General features: G+C 45.4%; 1 protein-coding gene across 1 annotated transcript in view; it reads right to left on the bottom strand.

Annotated features, from left to right (window-relative positions):
- Positions 1-865: 865 nt before the first annotated feature.
- LOC104628572 (synaptotagmin-like protein 2) overlaps positions 866-21011 on the bottom strand; it is a 24055-nt gene continuing 3909 nt past the window's right edge. The window contains exons 3-16 of the mRNA XM_010297204.1: positions 17187-17280; positions 15565-15658; positions 15295-15388; positions 13548-14669; positions 12147-12245; positions 10031-10122; positions 9460-9561; positions 7508-7677; positions 6722-6824; positions 5911-6072; positions 5094-5172; positions 4401-4500; positions 3199-3404; positions 866-1011 (exon numbers count right to left, since the gene is read on the bottom strand). Coding sequence (XP_010295506.1) covers positions 866-1011; positions 3199-3404; positions 4401-4500; positions 5094-5172; positions 5911-6072; positions 6722-6824; positions 7508-7677; positions 9460-9561; positions 10031-10122; positions 12147-12245; positions 13548-14669; positions 15295-15388; positions 15565-15658; positions 17187-17280 — 2663 coding nt within the window. The remainder of the gene's footprint in view (positions 1012-3198; positions 3405-4400; positions 4501-5093; positions 5173-5910; positions 6073-6721; positions 6825-7507; positions 7678-9459; positions 9562-10030; positions 10123-12146; positions 12246-13547; positions 14670-15294; positions 15389-15564; positions 15659-17186; positions 17281-21011) is intronic.

Raw genomic sequence — 21011 nt, 5'->3', positions numbered from 1 at the left:
TCATTATTTCGTATTGAAATGTTTCGCACACAAGGCATTTCAAGGGTGCTATTAAGCCCACTAGCAACATAACCCTATCTTACATTTGGGCAAGCACTTTAGTTTATATTGCACTGAAACTGTCCTTTCACAGAGAAGCTTGCCTGAGGTCACTGAGGAAGTCTGTGGGAAAGCCGGGAAAAGAGCCCCTCATTGCAAAATCCCACTAGCTGCAGGACCATCAGTTCCCTCTTTCGTATTAAAGCAGGAAGAAACTAATATATTGAATTCCTCATTGCTATACTCCCCAGGTTGCTTCGTTTTCTGCTTCAAATAGTCCCCTCTTTCTTTAGATTCACCTTGGATCTCAATTTTCCTCGCATTAGAGATGTGTTATCACCAGCGACAAATGCAAAGCTCCAATTCTCAGACTGTGCTGCTGGTGACTTGGAGCAATTCTACACCAAGTACAAAGTGTACCACTTGCAGGGGAATATGAATAATACCATGCTGCTGCTTTAGTACAACTACATCTCTGCACAGGAAAAAAAAAATGGCACCAGAAACAGTAAAAAAAAAAAAAAAAAAATCTCTCTTTTTCCTTCGTTCCCAGAGCTCAATGGAATTCAAAGACACTGAATAGAAATGATTAAATAAAAAGGCAAATGAAGTTTCTTCTCAGTCAAAATCAAGTATAGCATCAGTTTGGCACCTTCCATGTCCTCTGTCAGGGAATTAATTAGTACTTAACACTTAACATCTCCAAAGTGCTGTCCATCAATTGCCTTATTAACCTGACACTTGCCAGCCCGGTGGATGGTCTCAGTGCAGGAGGTTTCCTAATTCTAATGAACACAATCAGCCTTCCCATGGCACAAATGGAAGGTTATTTCAGTTTTTTCCTCCCTGCCAGTGAGCGCAGTGGCAGCAATCCCTCAATCCATTCATTGGCAGCTGACATCATCTCCTGCCAAAAGGCCACCTCCTCTTGCGTGGAGTCCATCCAGTCCACGGAGATGCCATAGCTCAAACCTGTGAAGAACAAGAAAACTACAATGTTGGGAGCTACACAGAGTTTCTACTCCACACAAAAATACTCAATGGGATGTAACTGTTGCAGGCAGTGCCTTAACATAAAAGGTGCTGACTTCCCCTCAGCAAGCTGCACCCTAAGCACCTCCTGTTCTTCTGCTAATGACCTCCATTTTACACCACACTTCAGAATGAAGTCAATGTAAAAGCCACAAAATGCAAGAACCCTAAACATAACCTGCCAAGGAAAATAATATTGGGCTCAAGCCCTTTCTGCATCTTCTGGAATGGTAAAGAAGGTCGAAAAGGCTTGGGTTTCCCCCTTAAAAGATTTTCTTGTGGACAGGGTGGAGTATTTGTCAAGATTCTCTTCCTCTACATTTCATTTGTATGGGAATCAAACATACGATAGCAGAAAAGTGCATACATTAATTCCAAGTCAATTACTCAAGCAAATTTTCATGTGCCAAATTTTCTCTTGTCAGTGAGATGAAGGTCTAAATATGGATCACAACTTATCTTGGGGTTGGTATTTTTACACAGAATCACAGAATAGTTTGGGTTGGAAGGGACCTTAAAAGGTCACCTAGCGCAACCCCCCTGCAGTGGCAGGGACATCTTCAACTCGATCAGGTTGCTCAGAGCCTCGTCCAACGTGACCTTGAACGTTGCCACGAACGGGGCATCTACCACCTCTCTGCGCCAGTGTTTCATCAACCTCATTGTGAAAAATTTCTTCCTTATATCTAGTTGAAATCTACTCTTTTGGTTTAAAGCCATTACCTCTTGTCCTATCGCAACAGGCCCTGCTAAAAAGTCTGTCCTCATCTTTCTTATAAGCCCTCTTTAAGTACTGGCAGGCTGCAGTAAGGTCTCCCTGGAGCCTTCTCTTCTCCAGGCTGAACAACCCCAACTCTCTCAGCCTGTCCCCACAGGAGAGGTGTTCCATTGCTCTGATCACTTTTGTGGCCCTTCTCTGGACCTGCTGAGCTTATTCTGGTTGCCACTTCCCAATGAATAGTTTACAACCCCTCCTGGTGACATGTTTGAGACTGAAAACAGAGAACACACAAGCAAATCCAATAAACATAAGTGCATGTGCGAGGCAAACCTTCCAGCTATTGCAAACCTTTTCCTGATACCCTCAAGGAACAGTTATCCTTTATTGCAACATTCTGAAATCTTCTGTTTGCCTTTCATCCCTCAGAGAGCTCTCTTGCTTAACAATAAATAGTTTAGAAAACCTTAGATGTCCCACTTACAAAAATACATGATGAACATGCTATCTGTTAAAGCCTAGATACGGGGCACACTGAAAGCTAGGAGAGGATGTTTAGAGAGGGACAAACCTCCACGATGGACAGCTGGACAATGGGAGATAATCCCATCTGCTCTTTATAACTTTGGCTTAAAAACACTGGAATTTTCCTCACTTCAGGGATGAGTAACCCCACTGAAGTAAAACATTTCCAGCTAAGCACAGGTCTAAATCCTTCTCCGAACTGGAACTTCCTGCCATCAACTCCCAGAGACAATGACTGTGTCCCAGTGGAGCAAATGGCAACCTCTGCTGAGGTCTTTCAGCATTACATTGCCCAAACAAAAACAAAACAAAAAACCCAATAACACCACCTTAGTCTACACCTGGACAACTCCATTCTTCCAATTTGTGCTTTACTGTACTGATGTACTCTCAGTATTGATCACCTACCAGATCAACTAGCATAGCATGCCCTGTTCTTCAAATATTGTTCCTGCTACTAAAGCATTTCACGGGAGGCGGTGATGTGGACAGAGTCAGCAGGTGGTGCTGTCCCACATGGCAGTCAAGTTGTCTTCATCTCTGAGCACTCTTCCCTGGGAGGAGCAGCAATATAATGTTGATTTGTAATGCAGTCTGTTTTCCTGTAGCAGCAGGAAAACTCTCTGATGGACCCAAGGAGATTCTTGAATTTTGCCAGACCTCAGAGCTGATGTTGGCGGAAAACGTGGGAATAGAGGGTTGCTATCACGGTACCAGAGCCCTCCTCCATCCCAGACACAGTGCAAGTACCAAGCCTCTCACCAGTTCCTGAGAGTCCCCGTTCCTGGTTTCTCCCCAACAGGAAAATGCTCTGCAACTTCCCATTGTACCTTGTGGCTCAGCAGTGGGGTAACTATTCATTTAAAGTAAAGGAAATTGCTCACCTGTCCCGAGGCCCAGCCTGATTCCGCCAAGGAAATGGTTGGTAAGCTTTTCATGGTCCCACACGGTCAGTTCAACACAAGCATCCTTTAGATCCTCTGTATGAAAGCCATCATATACAATAGTGTGATTGAAAACAGGGTTTGTGTCTCTTTTTATGACTCGGGTCTTTTGGTAACTCTTCTTACTGGTATCTGGAAGCACATAGCTTTGAGAGGAGAAAAAAATACAACATGTAGTACAGAATATCACCTGAGATTTGAATAGTTCCTACAAAGTTCCTCAGTCTAAACATGCCATAGTTCTGAAAAAAGGAGTAGTTGGGTCTCAACATAAGAAATCTCAGTAGATTTAATGGGAAATGTTCATAATTCCCAGATAAAACCTTTTTTTTTTTGCCAAGAAGATCCATTTTAAAAGCAAACATTTTCAGAAAAGAGGGTATTTGCTTAAAATTTCCTGCTTTTGGCAATTTTTTTTGCAAACGGACATTTTACATTAAAAAATGGACATTATTTTCACATATTTCTATTTTCATGAATTCTCATCACTTAGATGCCCAAGAGGCCATTTCAAAATGGGCAGCTAGGGACCTCAAGAAGCAGCAAATCTTTCTGCAGGAGAACTCTGTAAGGATTTGAACTATACAAAAAACATGGTGAGCACTTCAAAGTGCTGAAAAGATCTTGAAATCTCCTTAAAAGATTTTTAATTTTCTGGAATATTTGCAGCACCTTTCCCCACATAACAGGAGACCTGATGTTGCAGGCTGCAGAAAACATGCACATACTAAATTCTAGAGAGGATCAAAGCAGGATCCAACTGTCTGTACGTCAGTTCTGGTGAGTCCCTAACAAATTCCCAAATTTTGCACACATGCCTGTACCAAAGCAAAATTCACAACTTCATGGGAACACTCTGGGCCAAGGTGCAGGGCCCATGTATTGCTTTCACTCACATGTCATTGAGGCAAATCACTAAGTCACAGACAGTGATTAACCAAGAGCTTTAGCACAGCTAGGATTTTCCTAATTTGGCCACAAGTGAATAACAAGGACAATTCTCTCCTATAGAGCCCACAGCAACACGAAGGCTTTACAGTATGGAGGCACAGCTAGGTGAGCCTGAGAAAAGGGGAGAAAACATACGGCTTTGGGAAGGCACAGACCCAGGATCAAAGTCAAGACCATGGTCATGCACTTACCATTTCACAAAGGAGTCAACTCCAGAAGGACGCAACTGCAGCAGGTCCTTGACGTCTTTGACCCAAATGTGGACCTCACCAGAGGGAGGATTCTTGGGACCTGCCATTTAGAAGAGAAAAACTGTCACACCAGTCCTTACGATAGCCAGCAAAATGAAGGCTTTCTCTCCAGGGACCTGAAGGAGCAGCTATATGACTTCTCTGCGTACTCACTCCCTCGTGAGCTCTGCACACCTCTGCCTGGGTGCCACAGCACTACCATCAGCCCGGCCAGACTTGCAGCTGCAGAGGGCTCCTGGCACAACATGCTGGTGCTGCTTTCAAACACAAAAGGAGAAGGAACCGCTGGGCAAACCCAGCCATGTGCCTGCCCCACAGCAAGAGGGGCTGTGTGTTGCTGCTACCACATCACAGCACCCTACAGTGCCCACAGTGCTCAGAAGAGCTGATGAGCCTGAGGTTGTTGAGCCCTTCCTCTCTCCCCAACGCTTTCAACGCTTTCCTATAAACCCAGATGCGAAAGTCCGACGACGTAGGCTGCAGACAGTGCTATCAAGCACTGCTGGTTGTGCCTTTGTGCTGATCTCTAAGATCTTGCTCTAATGAGATTACTCTTTAACCAGCCCTTAAACAGATAAGGCGTTGCATGCCTGCATGCAGGCAGTGCTTCTTAATGCATGGAACACATTTTACCTAGGCTTCCTGGAGGGACATACTTAATAGACAAATTCATCACTCCTCGATGATCCACACCATTAACAGCAGAAAGGCTCTGAAACAGAAAGAGTTATGATTGACTAAATGAGGGATTGTGTAAACACAGCAAGGAAAACAGCTTTTGAGTTCAGTGGAAGGGCACAAATGGACAAACCCTGATTTTGCATGGCTGGGCCAGCCCATTCTCGGGCAGCTCCTTTCTTTGTGGCTTTGCTCTCAAACTCAGTCCCTCAGAACCAAAGGCCTGAGGATTCAGAGCAAGGCTGCCCCTTCCAGACATGTCCAGCTGGATGTAATTAAGCATCTTGGTTCTGAAAGACGAATGTCCTTTATCTACTGAAAAGAGATCTCAAATCAGACCTCTGAACCCAGAAGCACGCAGGAAGCTGTACAGGCTTTACAAAAAGTGGCACCTGAATATCTACCTCGCAAGGCATGTTCAACTACATCATGGAGTACTCTGCTGCCTATTTTTAAGGAATGGTCTTTACGTGAGTAGAGAGAAGGGCAAAGTCATGTCAAAGTTTCTGTTGATTAGGGTCAGATCACATTTACGAAAGTGTCCCTACAGATCAGTCACCAGATCTGAGAAGGCCTGTGTTCAGAGCGCTGAATATTGCACTAACGTGTCCAGGGCTTGTGGGTGTTTCACTGCACTTCCCCAGGTACAGTTCTGGTTGTTCTGCTCCACCACACTACCCAAAGACCTCAGAGGAGTCAGGAAGGACTTCTTCCACCCCTAAAAGCTTCAGGGCTGGGCTAGGAAGTGGGATTGCAGCTGAGACGCACTTACTCGGGGCTTCAGAGGGTACCAGTTGAGTTTCCTGTTGCTCCAGTCCCAGCTGGCCAAGTCTATTTCAATCTCTCCCAAGAAACTGTTACGTCCCAGTGGGTCATTGTGCCAAACGGAGAGATTTAATTTTTGGATCAGCAATACCATTTTCTCTATTTTATACTAGAGGAAGAAAAAGGAGTCAGGTTGTTCAAATTTTTCTTCTGTTTCTTTCACAATCAGGAATAAACTACTCAAAAGCTTCAATAAGCTCTGACTGAGACACTCAAACCCACTCCACACACGCACTAATGGACTGGCCCCGCTCTGAACATCTCTTTTTCCTGCAGCAATACTACTACCCTGACAAAGCTTTTCTGCTGAGCACAGGGGAACCTAGCGCTACATTCATCACAGGGCAAACCCAATATTCTCTCAAGAATTAACACAGGCCCGGGAATTGTTAAATAATCCTCTAGGTTTTGATGAGTAAGATCACATACTGAAGACCTTTCGAGTCCCATGCCTGGTGACTGCGTGCCAGGGAAGGGAAGAAGAACAGCCCTTGCTCTCCTGAAGACAGCACAGGCTGCAGGTCCCTACCTCATCCAGAGTTCACTATGTGGTTTTGACACAGAAATCTTGGGTGCCACACAGATGGGTGCAGAGAAACCTTTAACATCTCTGCCCTCACAAACTCGAGGGAAGAGCAGTGCAACATTGATGGGAGGCAGGTGAAGAAGCCTGGCCAGGAAGGCAGGATGTTTGCAGACCTGACCTGGTATGGGTGCCTGCTACAACACAGGTTTTCAGAGCATGTATTTGTTCTTACCTGTAACACCTCATTATAAATGGGATTCACTGTCCTCTTCTTCACTGAAGTTTTCCTCTTACCCATTCTAGCTTTGTCTGGGAGCAGGTAAGTTTTAACATATCTGGAAAAGAAAACAAACTCCAGCTGGATATTGTTCTGTGTCGCCAAGCTCTAATAAGCAGGCAACACTTGTGAACCGTGACATAGGAACAAAAGACTTGGAGTTGACTCTTTGAAGGCAAAACTAATTAAGAGATCTGCTACCATATTAACTTGGTTTGCACGTGAAGTTATAAATCTCACTGGAGATGGGGGGATGCCACCAACATTCAGAACAGGCAGCTGTCCAGGCAATACAGGAAGCCAGCGAGGCCATATATCCATTTTCTGAAATGCCCCTAACTATAGCACCTCTGTGCATTCAAAATCACGGTGAGATTACAGAGGAAGAAAGAGGTGGAATTTCTTTAAGACTCTCTCTCAGCGTTGAAATCCAAGCTCCTTTTCATCATCTTTCAAACTAGAGATGCAGAGAGAACATATTCCAATGATAACAGGAACTGTTGTTGTAGTGATCAAAGCTTTCTCAATCTGTTCAAATTTAAGTCTGTGGCAACATATTTACTGATGCCGATGGCTCCAGAACCATCAGCTAGGAAAGTCCCAGCAGTAAGCCTGCACCAGCAGTCTGAAGGACAGAAGAAACCATGACATTTAAAAAGAGAAAACATAAGAAAAAAAAAAATCCTCCAGAACACAAAATTCAGCAATGTAGAAGTCACAAGGCACCAAAGCATCACTCACGGGTCAGATCTGCCTTTCTTCTCATCCACGACAGCCAAGTCCTTGCACTGGGACACATGAACCTGGAACTCCCGGTTCTTCTCATCATAGTCTAGAGCAAATTCCACAGTACCTTGGGCATCCACACTCCCAAAATCGCCACTGTAGACACTGAGCACACTGCCACTCACCTGCCAGGTGGAAGAACAAGGTCAGTGACAGTGAAATTGGCACCTTCCTGACTTGGTGTCTGGACAAAGACAATAGTCTGAAAAGTGCATTTCCAGAGAAACAATCTGCAATTTCTGTCCTTGTGTAGTATTGTGTCCTTGACACAGAAATGGTACACATCTGCAGCTGTGCTCAAACGAGCAAGGGTTGGGGAACCCAAACAAGGCTCCCACAAGGACCTGCTATCCTAGACCAGGACTTAGAAGCACTATTGTCCTGAAAGCTCAATAAATGCAGAAGATTTTTCACCCCTAAATCCCCAAACTTTGGGAAATGGAGTCAAATATTACTGGGGGGGAGGCACACAAGTCTCTAACTTTTCCCTACGCTTATAGTACAAACAGCTGCTATCCTGACCCAGTCTCATCACTACGAAAGAAATACATCGAGAGAACTTGAACTATCTGTACCTGAACTTACTATTTCTGGTAGATACAGTCACACAATCGTCAATCCATTTTAAAATAGGCCAGTAAGAACCACGTCAGACTAAAAATATAGGAAAAACTATTACTATCTTGTTGCTTGCTCACAACGTGCTCTCAGAACAAACTGCATTTGCCCATAGGCCTTGGGGTTCTTTTTTCAAGGTAGAAAGTGATGAAGCAGAAACAAAACACAGCTCCAGAAAGATGAGAGAATTTTCTATTGCACCAATCACTCATGATTGCTGACGGGATAATATAAAAGCTAATGCTGTTTACAAAGCAAATAATTAACCCTCTTGGCACTTCTCTGTGGTATAGTCATGAACATTTACCAAAAAAACTTCCCTAGTAATTAACCCAATTCTTCTCTGTCTTCCCCTACTTCCTTTGGTTCTCAATGTCATTCTGTTATAAGCTACAAGAACCTGCTAAACATCTCCTCAGTCCCTGAAGCTGCATTTACCATCCCATCAGGATACTCACCCCGGCAGAGAATCCCGAGTGAGATTTTCAAGAACACCTGTGTGACTTGGACACAAAAGGCTCATTTATGGCTCCCTGGCTCTCCAGACTAGGAGGAGGACTCATGTGCCCCAAAGTTCAAGGGTTTTTTAAACATATTTATCATATAACATATTTTATCATATTTATCAGTCATATTTAACATTCATGACCCCTCCCTACCAGCTTTGTTTCACATATATTCTTTAAATCTCACCTTGGAGATACCTCTAACAGTGATACGGCAAATCCAAGTACTTTTAAGCAGCCCCCACAAAACACTGTCTCTAAGGAATCTTTTAAAAATGCTCAACTAATCACACTCAGCTCTTTTCAGCTTTCCTTTGAAGTTGAAGTTCTAAACCACGCTTTTGCTGTCCAGCTCCAAGTTCCCCCAAATTTGCTGATTAAAGTGAAGGATAAGCTTGCAGAGGGCACCCATCTGCAGTCCCAGCACTCCAGGAGCTGGACCACAAACACGTCACCTAATAGCTGTGTGCCTCACTTCCCCACCTAGAAAAAGCCCCCCTTCTCCTCCACGCTGCTTCAGAGCATCTGCATTTCGGAGCGGGGGCTATCGCTTACTGTGAATTTGTCTGACAATGACTCAGTGGGTCTCTAATTTGAGATGGTACCTGGAAACACTCCTTTAACCCAAGTAAGTAATTAACCACCACCATTCTTTTAGTAATGCACCATGCAGAAACCAGCAGGACACTCCGGAGGCCACATCATCAGTATCAGCCTAAATGCAGCGTGACCACATCCGACTGAGAAACCCTATCTAGCGAGATGTACGCGTTAAATACCTACCGAGGAGACAGATGCCATGTCGGACGAGTGGCTGCCAATGCTAGGCGTCTTTTTGTGCTTGTTAAACTGGAAGCTGATTTCCGAAGCCGTGTCCGATTCAGTCTGTTCAGAAAATAATAAGCATCTTTAAGCGCTGCCGTATGAGCACTTTGCAACACTACAGAGAAAAACCAATAGCTCAGCAGAGTCCCATTAAGCAGCGATCAGGTTAGGAGAGTGGAGGAGAGTGCAGGGAGTCTCCCCAGAGGCATTCGCTCCGACCGGCGGTGAACGTCATCATTAACTGCCTCCACACAGAGCTGCATGCAACCGCCTGGGCTCTCGGGAAGGGCACGGAATAATGTGGTTTGAGACAGAGGGAAACACTAAAACTCCTCCAGGATTAGAAGGGTTGGTCTGGGCTGGGGGGGGGGGCTTTTTTCTTAAGGCTTTTCTCATTTATTGATGACATGACCAAGGCATGCTCTAGAGCAAGTACTGTCAGTGTCCAGGAGAAACAGTCTCGTGAAACTGATTGCCATTCAGGGGATGGTGTGAACATTATTCCAGCCATTTCTGGCATCTAGCCTACCTCAGACAACAGGAGAGGAGAGGATCTGCTCAGCTCTTTGACTCTTTCAGGTTCGAGAACCTGATGGGGTATCAAATGAGGTTTATTGTATGCTGCAGGTACAAACAAAACATCAAGATATCTTGTCAGAGTCAGGAAAGAAAGTCACATTTTTGCTTAAGGGCAAGAGGAAAAGCTTGTGAGAGGCACCAGAGTACCACCCACTTGCCCCACATCTGTCATCTGCCACTGAAGGTGACCCTCCCCAAGACAAAAACTGCTAGCTGGCATCTTAAAGCTATTTTCAAAGTGTTTTCGTTCCATGTGTGGGAGTGTGCACACTCCCTCTAGTGGCTAATTTAATCCACGTACTAGCCTAGGGATGTGTATCGTCTTTGCACCACTTTCTCTGTGTAGATTTAATTTAGACTAAAACCATACAGATCTGCCCCCTTGTCAAAGACACCAAACATGCACACATTTTCATCTCATAGCATGTTACCCTGGACAAAAGAGCTGTAAAGTATTTATACCTAGACTTTCACCATTGCATATACCTCTCAAATACTCTTGTTAGACAAAGAGGTGGACAATAGCCTGATATCTAAAAGAAAAAAAGCCAGAAAACTTCATATCAACTTAGAAAGGTGGTTACTGGACTGCTTAAACGTCTAAATAAAATGCATTTGTTCTATCTTTATCTTTCTCAATAACTTCCTTGAAGATGACTCTCTTCATCCCAGAAGAACTTGTTTATAGAAGCTATATGTGCATAAAGACGCATGCGCATGTACACGCTTGTTTAGCATGTTAGCCATGATGATACATTCTTCAGTGCTCAAAATGCCCAAGAGCTTCTTTGGTATTTTCCTTTTATATGATTTACCATTCATTTGACATTTACTATTTTTATTTCCAAACATGAGCCAAGCATTAAATCTAGCCCTCTCCACAGACTACTTGTTATACTGCAAACAAGTCAGTGCAACTCTGTAGAGGAGGGTTTCTGAGGATGAATTCTGTGGCTCTAAACAGGCTTTAATAAGAGGAGGCTAAAATCTTATCGGTCTGTGTGAAGAGCACGTCACTGAACGGCAATGCACGTGGGACCTGAAGCTTCAAGTCACCGTGCCGTGTGGTGTACGTTGCTGCACCATACAACAGGGCACGTGCTTGGCACGAGGCTACGGGACAGGGTGGGCACGGTCACAGGGCGATGCAGCGTGTCCCAGCCACAGGCTGCCTTCAACACGGCCCCGAAGGGGACTCTCCTCCCTCCCATGACCAGGGGTTGGGTTTACTTAAACTGGCTTAATCATTTCCTCTAAGTGGCTTTACCCTTCCTCGGGCACTGACTTCCCAGCCCTCTCACCTCAGTCCTGGCAGCCTTGGCCTTACCGCTTCGCTTTCACGCAAGCTCTTAGGTGTCCTCTTGGGTCTGCCAGTTTTCACCTTTTGGCAACTTTTATTGGCTTTCTTGGCCACAGAGGCTGCTGCTGCCTTCCTTCAGGCCCCCTTCCTCAGCTGCAGCTTTCTTGGGCTTTTTGGTGGCACAGACAAGTTTCTGGGCCATGGGTTTCTTCAGCTTTGTTGCTGCTTTCCTGGTTGCCTTCTCCTTCGCTTCTCTTGGTTTCTCAGTGAGAAACTGCCACCATAACATACATCCCAGCTGGTAGCTGGGGAGATCAGTCCAGCAAACCGGGTCTGTTCTGGCTGAGGTGAGAGGCCCAGGCTGGGCACTGCAAGCCCAGCGAGTGTGTGACAGGAGTCTGTGGCACGACTCGCACGCTGGACGTGAGTTCTGGCACCTCTGATTAATCCACTCCGCAGGCTGCCACGTAGCTCCCACAGTACTCGGTGTGGGAAGAGGAGAGACGGGTACAAGCTTCTTGCCAACCCTTTGAAGCCCTTGTGGTTTTTTGTTGAAGACACTGAGTAATGTACCATCAATCTATCTGCAATTTCCTGGCTCTGAATTTAATTTTAAGCACTATAAGCTCTCTAATTTGATGATGAAACAGTATGTCATTTTCTCTGCCTGGTACATGCACAGAAGCATGCGGGATGCAGAACTCGGGCATAATATATTACCTTCAGGGAATGTAAACCAAAAAGGAGAAAGAAAGATGTTACTCACTCTCGGTGGTTGTGTAAATGTTCACCATGCTCTTTGCAAGATTAATGCTATTTGCTCGGGCCAATGCCTGAGCGGCGGGAGAATGATCCCCATCTTCCTCTGGAATACATGAAAAGCCAAATCAATATGGTAAATAAATAAACAAAATGGGCAGTGTGTCAACAAGCATGCGTGTGTGTGCCTCTCCTGGCTCGTTCACTCTGCATAGAGCACAGTTACGTTATGCAGGGCTGCTTTCAAATCGTCACGGTGCCTTAATGTCTCTCCCTGAGAATAACTCTTCACACTATGATGGGAAATGTAAATACTGGATTAACCCAGCCCCTAAAACAGACCAGCACTCGCAAAGAGCTTCCAGTGCAACACAGCCATCTGCCAATGCCACCCTGAAATGAATGTAATAAAGCAAAAGTCCTGAGAAATGTAAGAATGATCTGGTATAGAAAGGAAATATTTATATTTACCTGAAGTGAAACTCAAGATTTTCATAGACATGTTACACGAGGTAGGAAACAAGCCAAGAAATGACACAGTTAAAAATCAAAATCAGGTGAGTCTATGGAAAATCCTCTTAAACGGGTCTTACCCAGGTACATGAGAATAGGAAATTTGGAAAAAGGAGATAAGACGCGCTCTCTTCCTAGGTCTTTGCCTAGCAGAGAGCCGAGCTGTGGGCAATCAGAGACCACATGTAAAATGAAATGCAATTAACAATAACTGTTGCTCATAGTAACAGCCACTACAAGAGCCCATCAAATCCAGAGGAAAAGGCCAATAAAGTGGTGATACTATTGACACCATCATGGTTGAGAACATGGTATCAGAACCCAGAAAGATCAGACTCCTTGTTCAGTCCACTTTGGTTGCAGTTTAATATCCAAATTCACTTGTGGATTCCCAAAAGACCCAACATGTCATTTAAACACTGACAGCCAGCTGCTATATCAAGGTAGCCTAACAGCCCATGTATTTATTAAACATTTTGCTTCACGTTTTATTTCTTCTGTTTGTGTCACACTTATCTCTACCACCAGAAGGAATTCCTCTAGCCCCACATTTGAAGAAAGTACAGTCTTTCCAGTGAGTGAAATAAAGTAAGTTCCCGCGACGCTAGCGGAGCGCTAAGGAAATGGAGGGCTGTCCCGAGCTGAGGTGCTTGCAGGTGAGGCACGAGGGCTGGTAGCAGGGAGGAAGGCAAGGGAACACGGCGCTGCCCCTTTTACACTCGTGCTGCGCTACACCAGATTTGTTTCCAGAGCTGATTGCTAAATGCATTCCACACATGCTAACCCTGCACAAATTGCAATATAGGATAAAGGGACAAACGAAGAAAATGCGCAAAATGCAAAAGAGCTAGGGAAGAAAACAGATTTCAGGGGGTGCAGTTACAGTCCTCAGTACCTGAGTAAACAGCCGAGTCCGTTCCCTGAATGGTTTCTCTCTCTCCGGCTGCTTCACCAGGTGTTGGCTTGTCTGAAGACTCACACGTTTTTTCCGCAGGTAGCTCTCCATTTATTTCCATGTTGTCATGAGTGCCCAAATCAGATATTTCCTCTTTCTCATCATCGTTTTCACCATCTGTAAGCACAGGCTCGATCAGTATCTGCACCCTGCTCGCCAGGGAATTTGCTGCTTTCTTGCGCTCTTCTGCCACGATAAACTCGTCTGTAGGCGTCTCTGGCTCAAACGTGCTGCCAGACACTTCTTTGGTAGGCGACTCGATTTTGACAGAAAGTGCTCGCACAGGCAATCTGGAATTCTTGGAGCAGCGCTGTGCCACCTTCTCTTCCTCTGGCACCGGCGGCTTCCCATTGCTTTCACTCATCGAGTCATTTCTTGTAAGCTGGCCGCCTTTGCTCTTGGCATACGTGGACCTAGGAATGACAGAAACCAAGCCCTTCCTTGCAGGGGCTACACAGCTTGGTTCTTCCTCGCTAGAAGACAAGGTTATTGTCCTTTTGTAGGGGGTTCTTGTTTTGGTGAAGATGCCAGGTTTTTCTTCACTGTTCTGGCCTTGCCCAGGCTGCGCAGAGAGCGAGCGGCACAGCTTGAAATGCCTGCCATCTGCCTCCACCCAGCTCGGCTCCTCCGGCACGTTTCCCACCGTCACAGAGTCTGCTGCCTTCTCCCAGAAGTTCTTCAAGTTCTTGAAGTGTTCACGATCGAGGCCGATATCCTCCTCTTTGTTGCTCATTGATGAAATCGTATAGTTCACGCCTTGCTTCACAGCCTGGCTGCTTTCCCCTTCTGTGGTCAGTGGTTTGGGGCTTGCCAACAACTCCCTCTTTGCAAGGCTGTTCTCTGCCAGCCCCATGTGATTCACAAACTGCTTGGATCTGGGGAAAGTTCTGCTTGGTCTCCTCTTAACTGGTATCTTGCTGGGAGCATAAGTTTCTTCAGGTGGAGTTTTTGGCCCCACTGTGGTGCCAGTGGCCCCATCAACCTCTTCTCCTCCAGCCACACTGCTAGGCTGAGGCACAGCATCCTCTGCAATCTTGGTGGGCAACAGAGATACTCCATGACCTACAACAACAACAAATGCTCACAGCCTGTCCTGCCACGTCACATTCGTATTTCCCTGGAAGGTCTGGGCTGCAGCTTCTCAAAGGGCAGCCAGGGGGAGTTCCCAGAAACCATCAATATGTTGCTAACTCTTCCCCATTTTGAGACTCTAGCAAGTCCCCTTCCATCTGAAGAAAGCCCTGAAAACCCCAACCCTTCTCTCCGCAACAGGACACGGAAAAAATCCACTGAGCTCTAAATTGTTGCCGTGAGTTGGGGATTTGTTTGCAGCTTTCCTTTCAGTTTGACAGCTTTCCTACTGGCTATTTGCTATGTACCAAAAATATATTGTACATGCAAGGCAGGAAAGAGAAGGTAACTCGCATCTGTGGATTAAGGAGTTGTGAGCCAAGCACTCAGTTTAAATGTTCTGAGAGCCAGGAGAAGTTTTAGGCATTGGATTTTTTTCCCTTGGTCCCTGCTGCCTTGGGCATAATTCATACAAATGTTGGCAGCCCATTCTTACAGCCAAGGTAAGAAATACTCTTTGTTATTCATTTGTACACACACAAAATAGCATCTTGTCTCTTGGGTGTTTGATGTTGAATAACAAAAATGCCAATGGCCTACTGAACAAAAATCTTACCTTTTCTAGAGAAATACAAGCTGTTTGTCGCAGCCACAAACGGGCTGGTTCCAGTGTCACTCTCTGAGGAAGAGACATCAGGTATACTGGACCTCTGAATGGAAAACAAACCACTATCAGTGTATATAAACTGACAAGACTGGAAAAAATGTATTTTATTTGAGCACAGACACCAGGGCAGGCAGCCTGTGGAGTCCCTGACAGTAGGTACAGACTGCGTGAAGGTCCAAGGAGTAACAAAACAAAAGGCAGAGGCTGTGCCTATACTACCTTGTGCAATGCAGACAGCGAGACAGGCAGTCTTGGCTTTGGTTTTGGCAAGATTTTACGTTCCTCTGTGGTGTGAAGAGCAGGTGTGCTGGATCTGTGGGAGAGGAGAAACACCTGAGCAAGGAGATCAGTGGTAGTGGTGTGCCTGATAGGGTGATCAGGCAGTCTTCAACATCACCTCAGTTCTGCTCAGCTACTTTGCCGCTTTTATCTACGGACCCAGCCCAATATAGGGCTGCCCAGAGCTGGTGCTTTCATCTATTTTCTCTGTTACTGCTTGGAAGGACTGGGGAACATGTTAAATGGCCTGAACTTGGAGTAAGGATGAGTAGTCAGTACAGAACTAGCAGTCAGTACAGAACTAGCTCAGTAAAAACAATGGTGTCAACTTCCAGGTTTATTTTCTCCCCTTCTGGGAGAAAACCGTAGGGAAAAGCACAGGAAGCAGCAGGGCCCAAGAGCCATGCAGGAGGGATATAATTTCCATGCTACGGCCCAGGAAGGAACAGGCCACACCTCCCAGTTCAGGCCAAAGGCATAACCAGATTGATGGAGGATTTAGAAACTATGGGAATGACTACGACAACAGTTAGGGCAAAACTATAGTGCAGGATATAAATCTTCATGTTTGGAATGTAAGTTAATTACTAACTGCCTGGTAAATAAATGGAAGAAACACGTATCACAGGCAGTTTACTTGACTGTTTCCACCACCTTTGGGAGTGTCTAACGGTGACTGCTCTCCAGATGGAGAACAGCAGTCAAGCTGGTGAGGTTTCAAATGGGGATGTTTTGTGCCCAGGGATGAATGAGAAAAACAAAGCAAGTTTTTCAGGATTTAATCAACCTCCCCAAAAAAACATTAGGACCATTGCTGTGCTGGTAAAGCAGGAGCATCTCAGGCTTGTTGACTCTGGATCCTTCATTAAGCAACACCCAATGACCAGCTGCAAGAGATCTGGAAGTGTTGTCAAGGCCCATATTGAATATTTAACTGGAGCAATTGCCACCTGTGAAGAACAATTCCTCATTCTGCTGACAAAAAAATGCAAATGAGATGGGAGCAACAGTAAATGAATACGTGAATATTTTAATGGCTTCTCCATAGTCCACGAATACTGAGTGAGGTCACTGATTTGCTTGTTGGCGTGCTTTTAATGGGTGTTTCTGCTCAGTCAGCACAACGTGAAATCCTACCAAGCCTTGATGGAGAACGGTGAGCACTGGACACAGAGGTTGGCACTAGCAGGAAATGAGCAGTTTCCTCAAACAGTTCATTTTGTTAGTGTTGCTCCATGGCAAAAATTAAACAAATAAAACCATAATTACTTTGAAAAATTAACCAGAATATCCTGACATTAAAGACACCTTCCATTTTAGTGACCCCTTATCAAATCATGCAGGAAAAGACCTTTCTGGGATAAGCACATTAGCATTTAGTTATTAGGGGAGGATTAGTATTCTGACAATTCCTGGAAAAAGGATTTTAAAAATATCCTATATAACCTATTACTTATTCAGTCTTGGAAACGCAGTTAAAGACCAGGATTTAAGAGGTAGCATTCAATTGTCATGAGAAGTAAGAGCAGCAGCCAGAGCACTGCACGAGCAGCGGCGGTTACCTCTCCTCTCCCGCGCCAGCAGCGTGCTCAGGGAAGGCAGGACTCGGGGCAGCTTTGCTTTCCAGACCCGTCTGGATGTGCTCGTTGGCCTCATCTGTAGTATAACAGAGACAACTGAGAAATGACTTTATTTAAGCTTGTAATGGTAGGTGCGTTTTGTTTGGGGAAAGAAAAGGCTTGTTAAATGAGTCCCAGCAGCACAAACCCATGGGATTTAACAGGAGGCGGCTGACGGGAGATGGGGGAGGCCCCAGGGCAGCATCGCCCGTGCTCCCTACGCGGCAAAGGCACCTCCAGGCTCCACGGGTCCGAGAGGCCAAGGCGAGCTGCCCAAGGCCTGACTCACGCCAGGAGCTGTCGCATCGCTGGAAACCTTCGCAGGACACTGCCACAACTGTCAATAAAGTTAATCCGTACCAGGATTTAAATTCAGCCATTTCCTGTTTTGACTCAAAGTCATCTGATCTTGGCAAACAAAGGAGGAGGCCAATACAGTTAATGAGGAGATCCCTGTTATTTTTCCTGGCACAAGGCTCAGCTATGTCTTCTAAGCTCTCAAAGACCCTAAAGAAAAAACAATAGAAGACGGTAACCTTTAGAGCAGCCTGCCAGCGTATAAAGTTGCATTAGACATTTTGCTGGCAAACAGGCTTTCTTGCTACTGCAAAACCAAAGGGATTAAACTCTCAAACAGTGATGAAAAAGTAGTCTGGTCAACAAGATCTGCACATATTTATTCACAGGCAGCTCGGTCTATTTTAAAGAGTAAATCTACCTGTCACATAAACTGCCAAATCTCTTTAGGATATATTTCATTACACAATACAATAGAAACAGAGGCTCAAAGGATTCAGATGTGACATTAAATAATACAGCCTCGCTCGTTATCTAGTTAGAAAACTGCACTAAGCCCAAGAGCAGATCAGTCCTACGGGTGGGCTGCGGTATCAACGTCACGCTGGTGCTGCCCGTGTGCTGCCATCCAGCATCAGCACAGCCAGCCCGCAGGTAACAGCGATATCCCATCATGGAGCTTCATCGCCCCTTGCCTGTGCATCCCCATGGAGAAAAACGCTGCAGTCCCAAGTCTTCCTCCCCGCCCTGCGCCTGGCCCTGCGGTGCAGGGGACCACGGCAGGCGCTGCTCGGGGCCGTCTGCGTTAGGACCCCGTGTCTGGCACACGCATGAGATGGCAGCTGGGCGGCCCCGCGGTTTGCGCAGCAGCGGGAGGTCGGGAAGTCGCTCCTGCTGGAAGACAGGAGTCTGATTGTGTAAGAACAAGCTGGTTTTAGAGAGCATTTTCTGAGCGCGGGACTGCGTTTTGTCCATGTAAGGGTTGATGGGCAAAACGCATCACTGAACATCGTTTTGGGAGAGACAAGCTGTGGCATGGCTGGTGGCACGTGCAGGCCACGTCATGTGCAGGCACGGGAAGGCACGCTGAGGAGCGTTTATTTATACAGTGAGCCACGTCCTCCTCTTCTGCCCCAGACCCGAGGGAGACGCCAGCAGGTAGCTGCTCGGGAAGTAGAGGAATCAAGCACATAGCTCCCACGTTTTCTCTCTGTCTGTCATGTTTGAAAAGACCTTGACAACCGACGACTGCATTCATGTCTCGCCTCACTTCCACTTCCAAAGGCATTGTGTCATACTTGCTTTTCCCTGACACTTCCCCCTCAGACAAAGCTCCCCCCTCCTGGCTGGCAGAGGCAGCCGGAGGCGTTCGCTTCCTCCCATCCAAATCACTGCCCTTCAAATGGCTCAGCCCCTGACACAGCTATACCTGGCTTCTATAACCACAAACAAATAGGTTATTAGTGTGTTATAATCCATTAAGACAAGTAAAATGCCCTTGATAACTTTAGGATGAGACAGAATAAGAAGCAAATTCCAACAGAAATTAGTAGTGGCCTGACCAGTTTAACTTGTCCACACATATATTTATATACGTATGCATACAGCCACTCCTGCTCTAACACTTCTGCTGCTTCACTCATTTCCTATCACTCTAAAACATAGACACTCAACGCTTGGGGAAAGCACGGCTAACCGTGCCATCAGGGCTGACCTGCCTTGGCAGGTGGATAAAATGGTCTCTCTCCTAGATGATTTTTAGCTCTCATCCATTGTACACAAGCTCAAGGAGAAGTTAGCACCAAATTCATCCATCTGTGCTGTTCTGCAGGCTGTAGTTTAAATATAGGGTATCTATCTATTTTATAGGTTTATATTATTGCTGATTACTAGTGTTTTCTATTATAATCAATAGCAATTGTGAAGACCCTTAGGGACCCATGCAGCCCTCCCTTCTGAAGGTTAAAACTCTCCTCCAGAAAAGGTCACTGGACATTTTCCTATGCAGGCACGAATTTCCACCCCTCCTCAGCCCATTTACCATGCAAAGAGGATGCCAGCAATTATCTCAGCAGGGCTTTTCCATGCAGGAATTTTCTCATTTCACTCCCTAACACAGTCATCAGAGACTTAAATCAGGATTAAGAGCCCTGGAGTCATGAACATGTTACACTGATTTGGCTAAATGGACATCACCTTGAAAGCCAACAAAAGGTGAATGACTCTGATCTTTCCAGGAGAAGAAAAAAAGGTGTCAAGATGGCAAGCAAAGGCCCTTATCTCATCTGCTGCAGATTGAACGTGAGCTGCATGGACAAACCGTTTGTAAAGGGGCCTCATCCTTGCTCCCCAATGGGCCAAGCGTCGCTCTCACCGCTGCAATACTCTTGCTGAACAAGTCAGTGAGAGAAGTGCTTGCCCTCATGTGTGAAGGGAGGCAATCTATACGGTAACCACTGCAGGAGCTGAGCACACAATAGCCAACAGCGAGGTGAAAATATTAGCTGCAGAACCTTGACCTTCAACCAGTGCTGTAAAATGGTAGTGGGAAAAGTAAGAGGAAGGAATAAAGTTGCATTATATCTGCTTTACCAAAATAAGTCTGAGAATAGAAAAGGAGAAAGAAAAGGAAGACAAAAAGTTGGAAAAAAAATAGAGGGCTAAATCTAAACATAATTACTAAATTACTAAATTTACATTACTAAAATACATTTGCTTCTTCCTTCTTAAAACAGCATTAGTCAAGTAACGCACATGCAAAGACATAACTTGCATATTACTGCTATAATAAGGAGATTATTTTAGATTATATCCTGAGACTATATCTCATGCGTGCACAACAGCAGTAAAAGTTAAATCTAAAACCAACAGTACTTCAAATTTTGCTTTACTGAAATGGGCTGCAAGCTCAGGGTGCAGATGCCTCTGGCAAGGCAACAGGCAGTGGAATACAATTCATTGCTGGCTACCAGCTGGGCTGCAGACGACAGAGCATTTGTCTGACCTGGGCCCCAGCAGAGGGGCTGCTGAAGTGTCTGCCTCTTCATGCAAAGAGGGTGCGAGCACAAATGCACATCCTCAAAAAGCAGAGAGCATACTCTGCAGAAATGGCCAGGCAGCTCTGTCAAGCTGGAAAAGATTTTACGTGTTTTAGCATTCTGGAGGGATGATAAAATAGTAAATTTAATGACATCATGAATCCTTAATACCAAGGATAAAAGCAACTTCATATGAAATATGATGGGCCAGTTCTGCATCAGAGGGCCCAATGAATCTGTGCTAAGTTATGAGAGCTGTCAGGGATAAGTAAAAAGCAGAAAGAAATGAGGCGCTCAGTTAGCCAAGTCCCTAGCCACCATTTGGCTTTGAGAAAGTAATGTGGAGCTAAGAGGGATATACTAAACCCAGGCAATTAACGTTACTGAGATTTCCTGGCCAAGAAGGCCCACCAAACAAAGGAGTGATCTATAC

Source organism: Phaethon lepturus, unplaced genomic scaffold, assembly GCF_000687285.1.
Source record: "Phaethon lepturus isolate BGI_N335 unplaced genomic scaffold, ASM68728v1 scaffold13671, whole genome shotgun sequence".
NCBI lineage: Eukaryota > Metazoa > Chordata > Aves > Phaethontiformes > Phaethontidae > Phaethon > Phaethon lepturus.
Note: the sequence above shows the minus strand (reverse complement) of the source record. Positions and strands in the feature narration are given on the sequence as shown.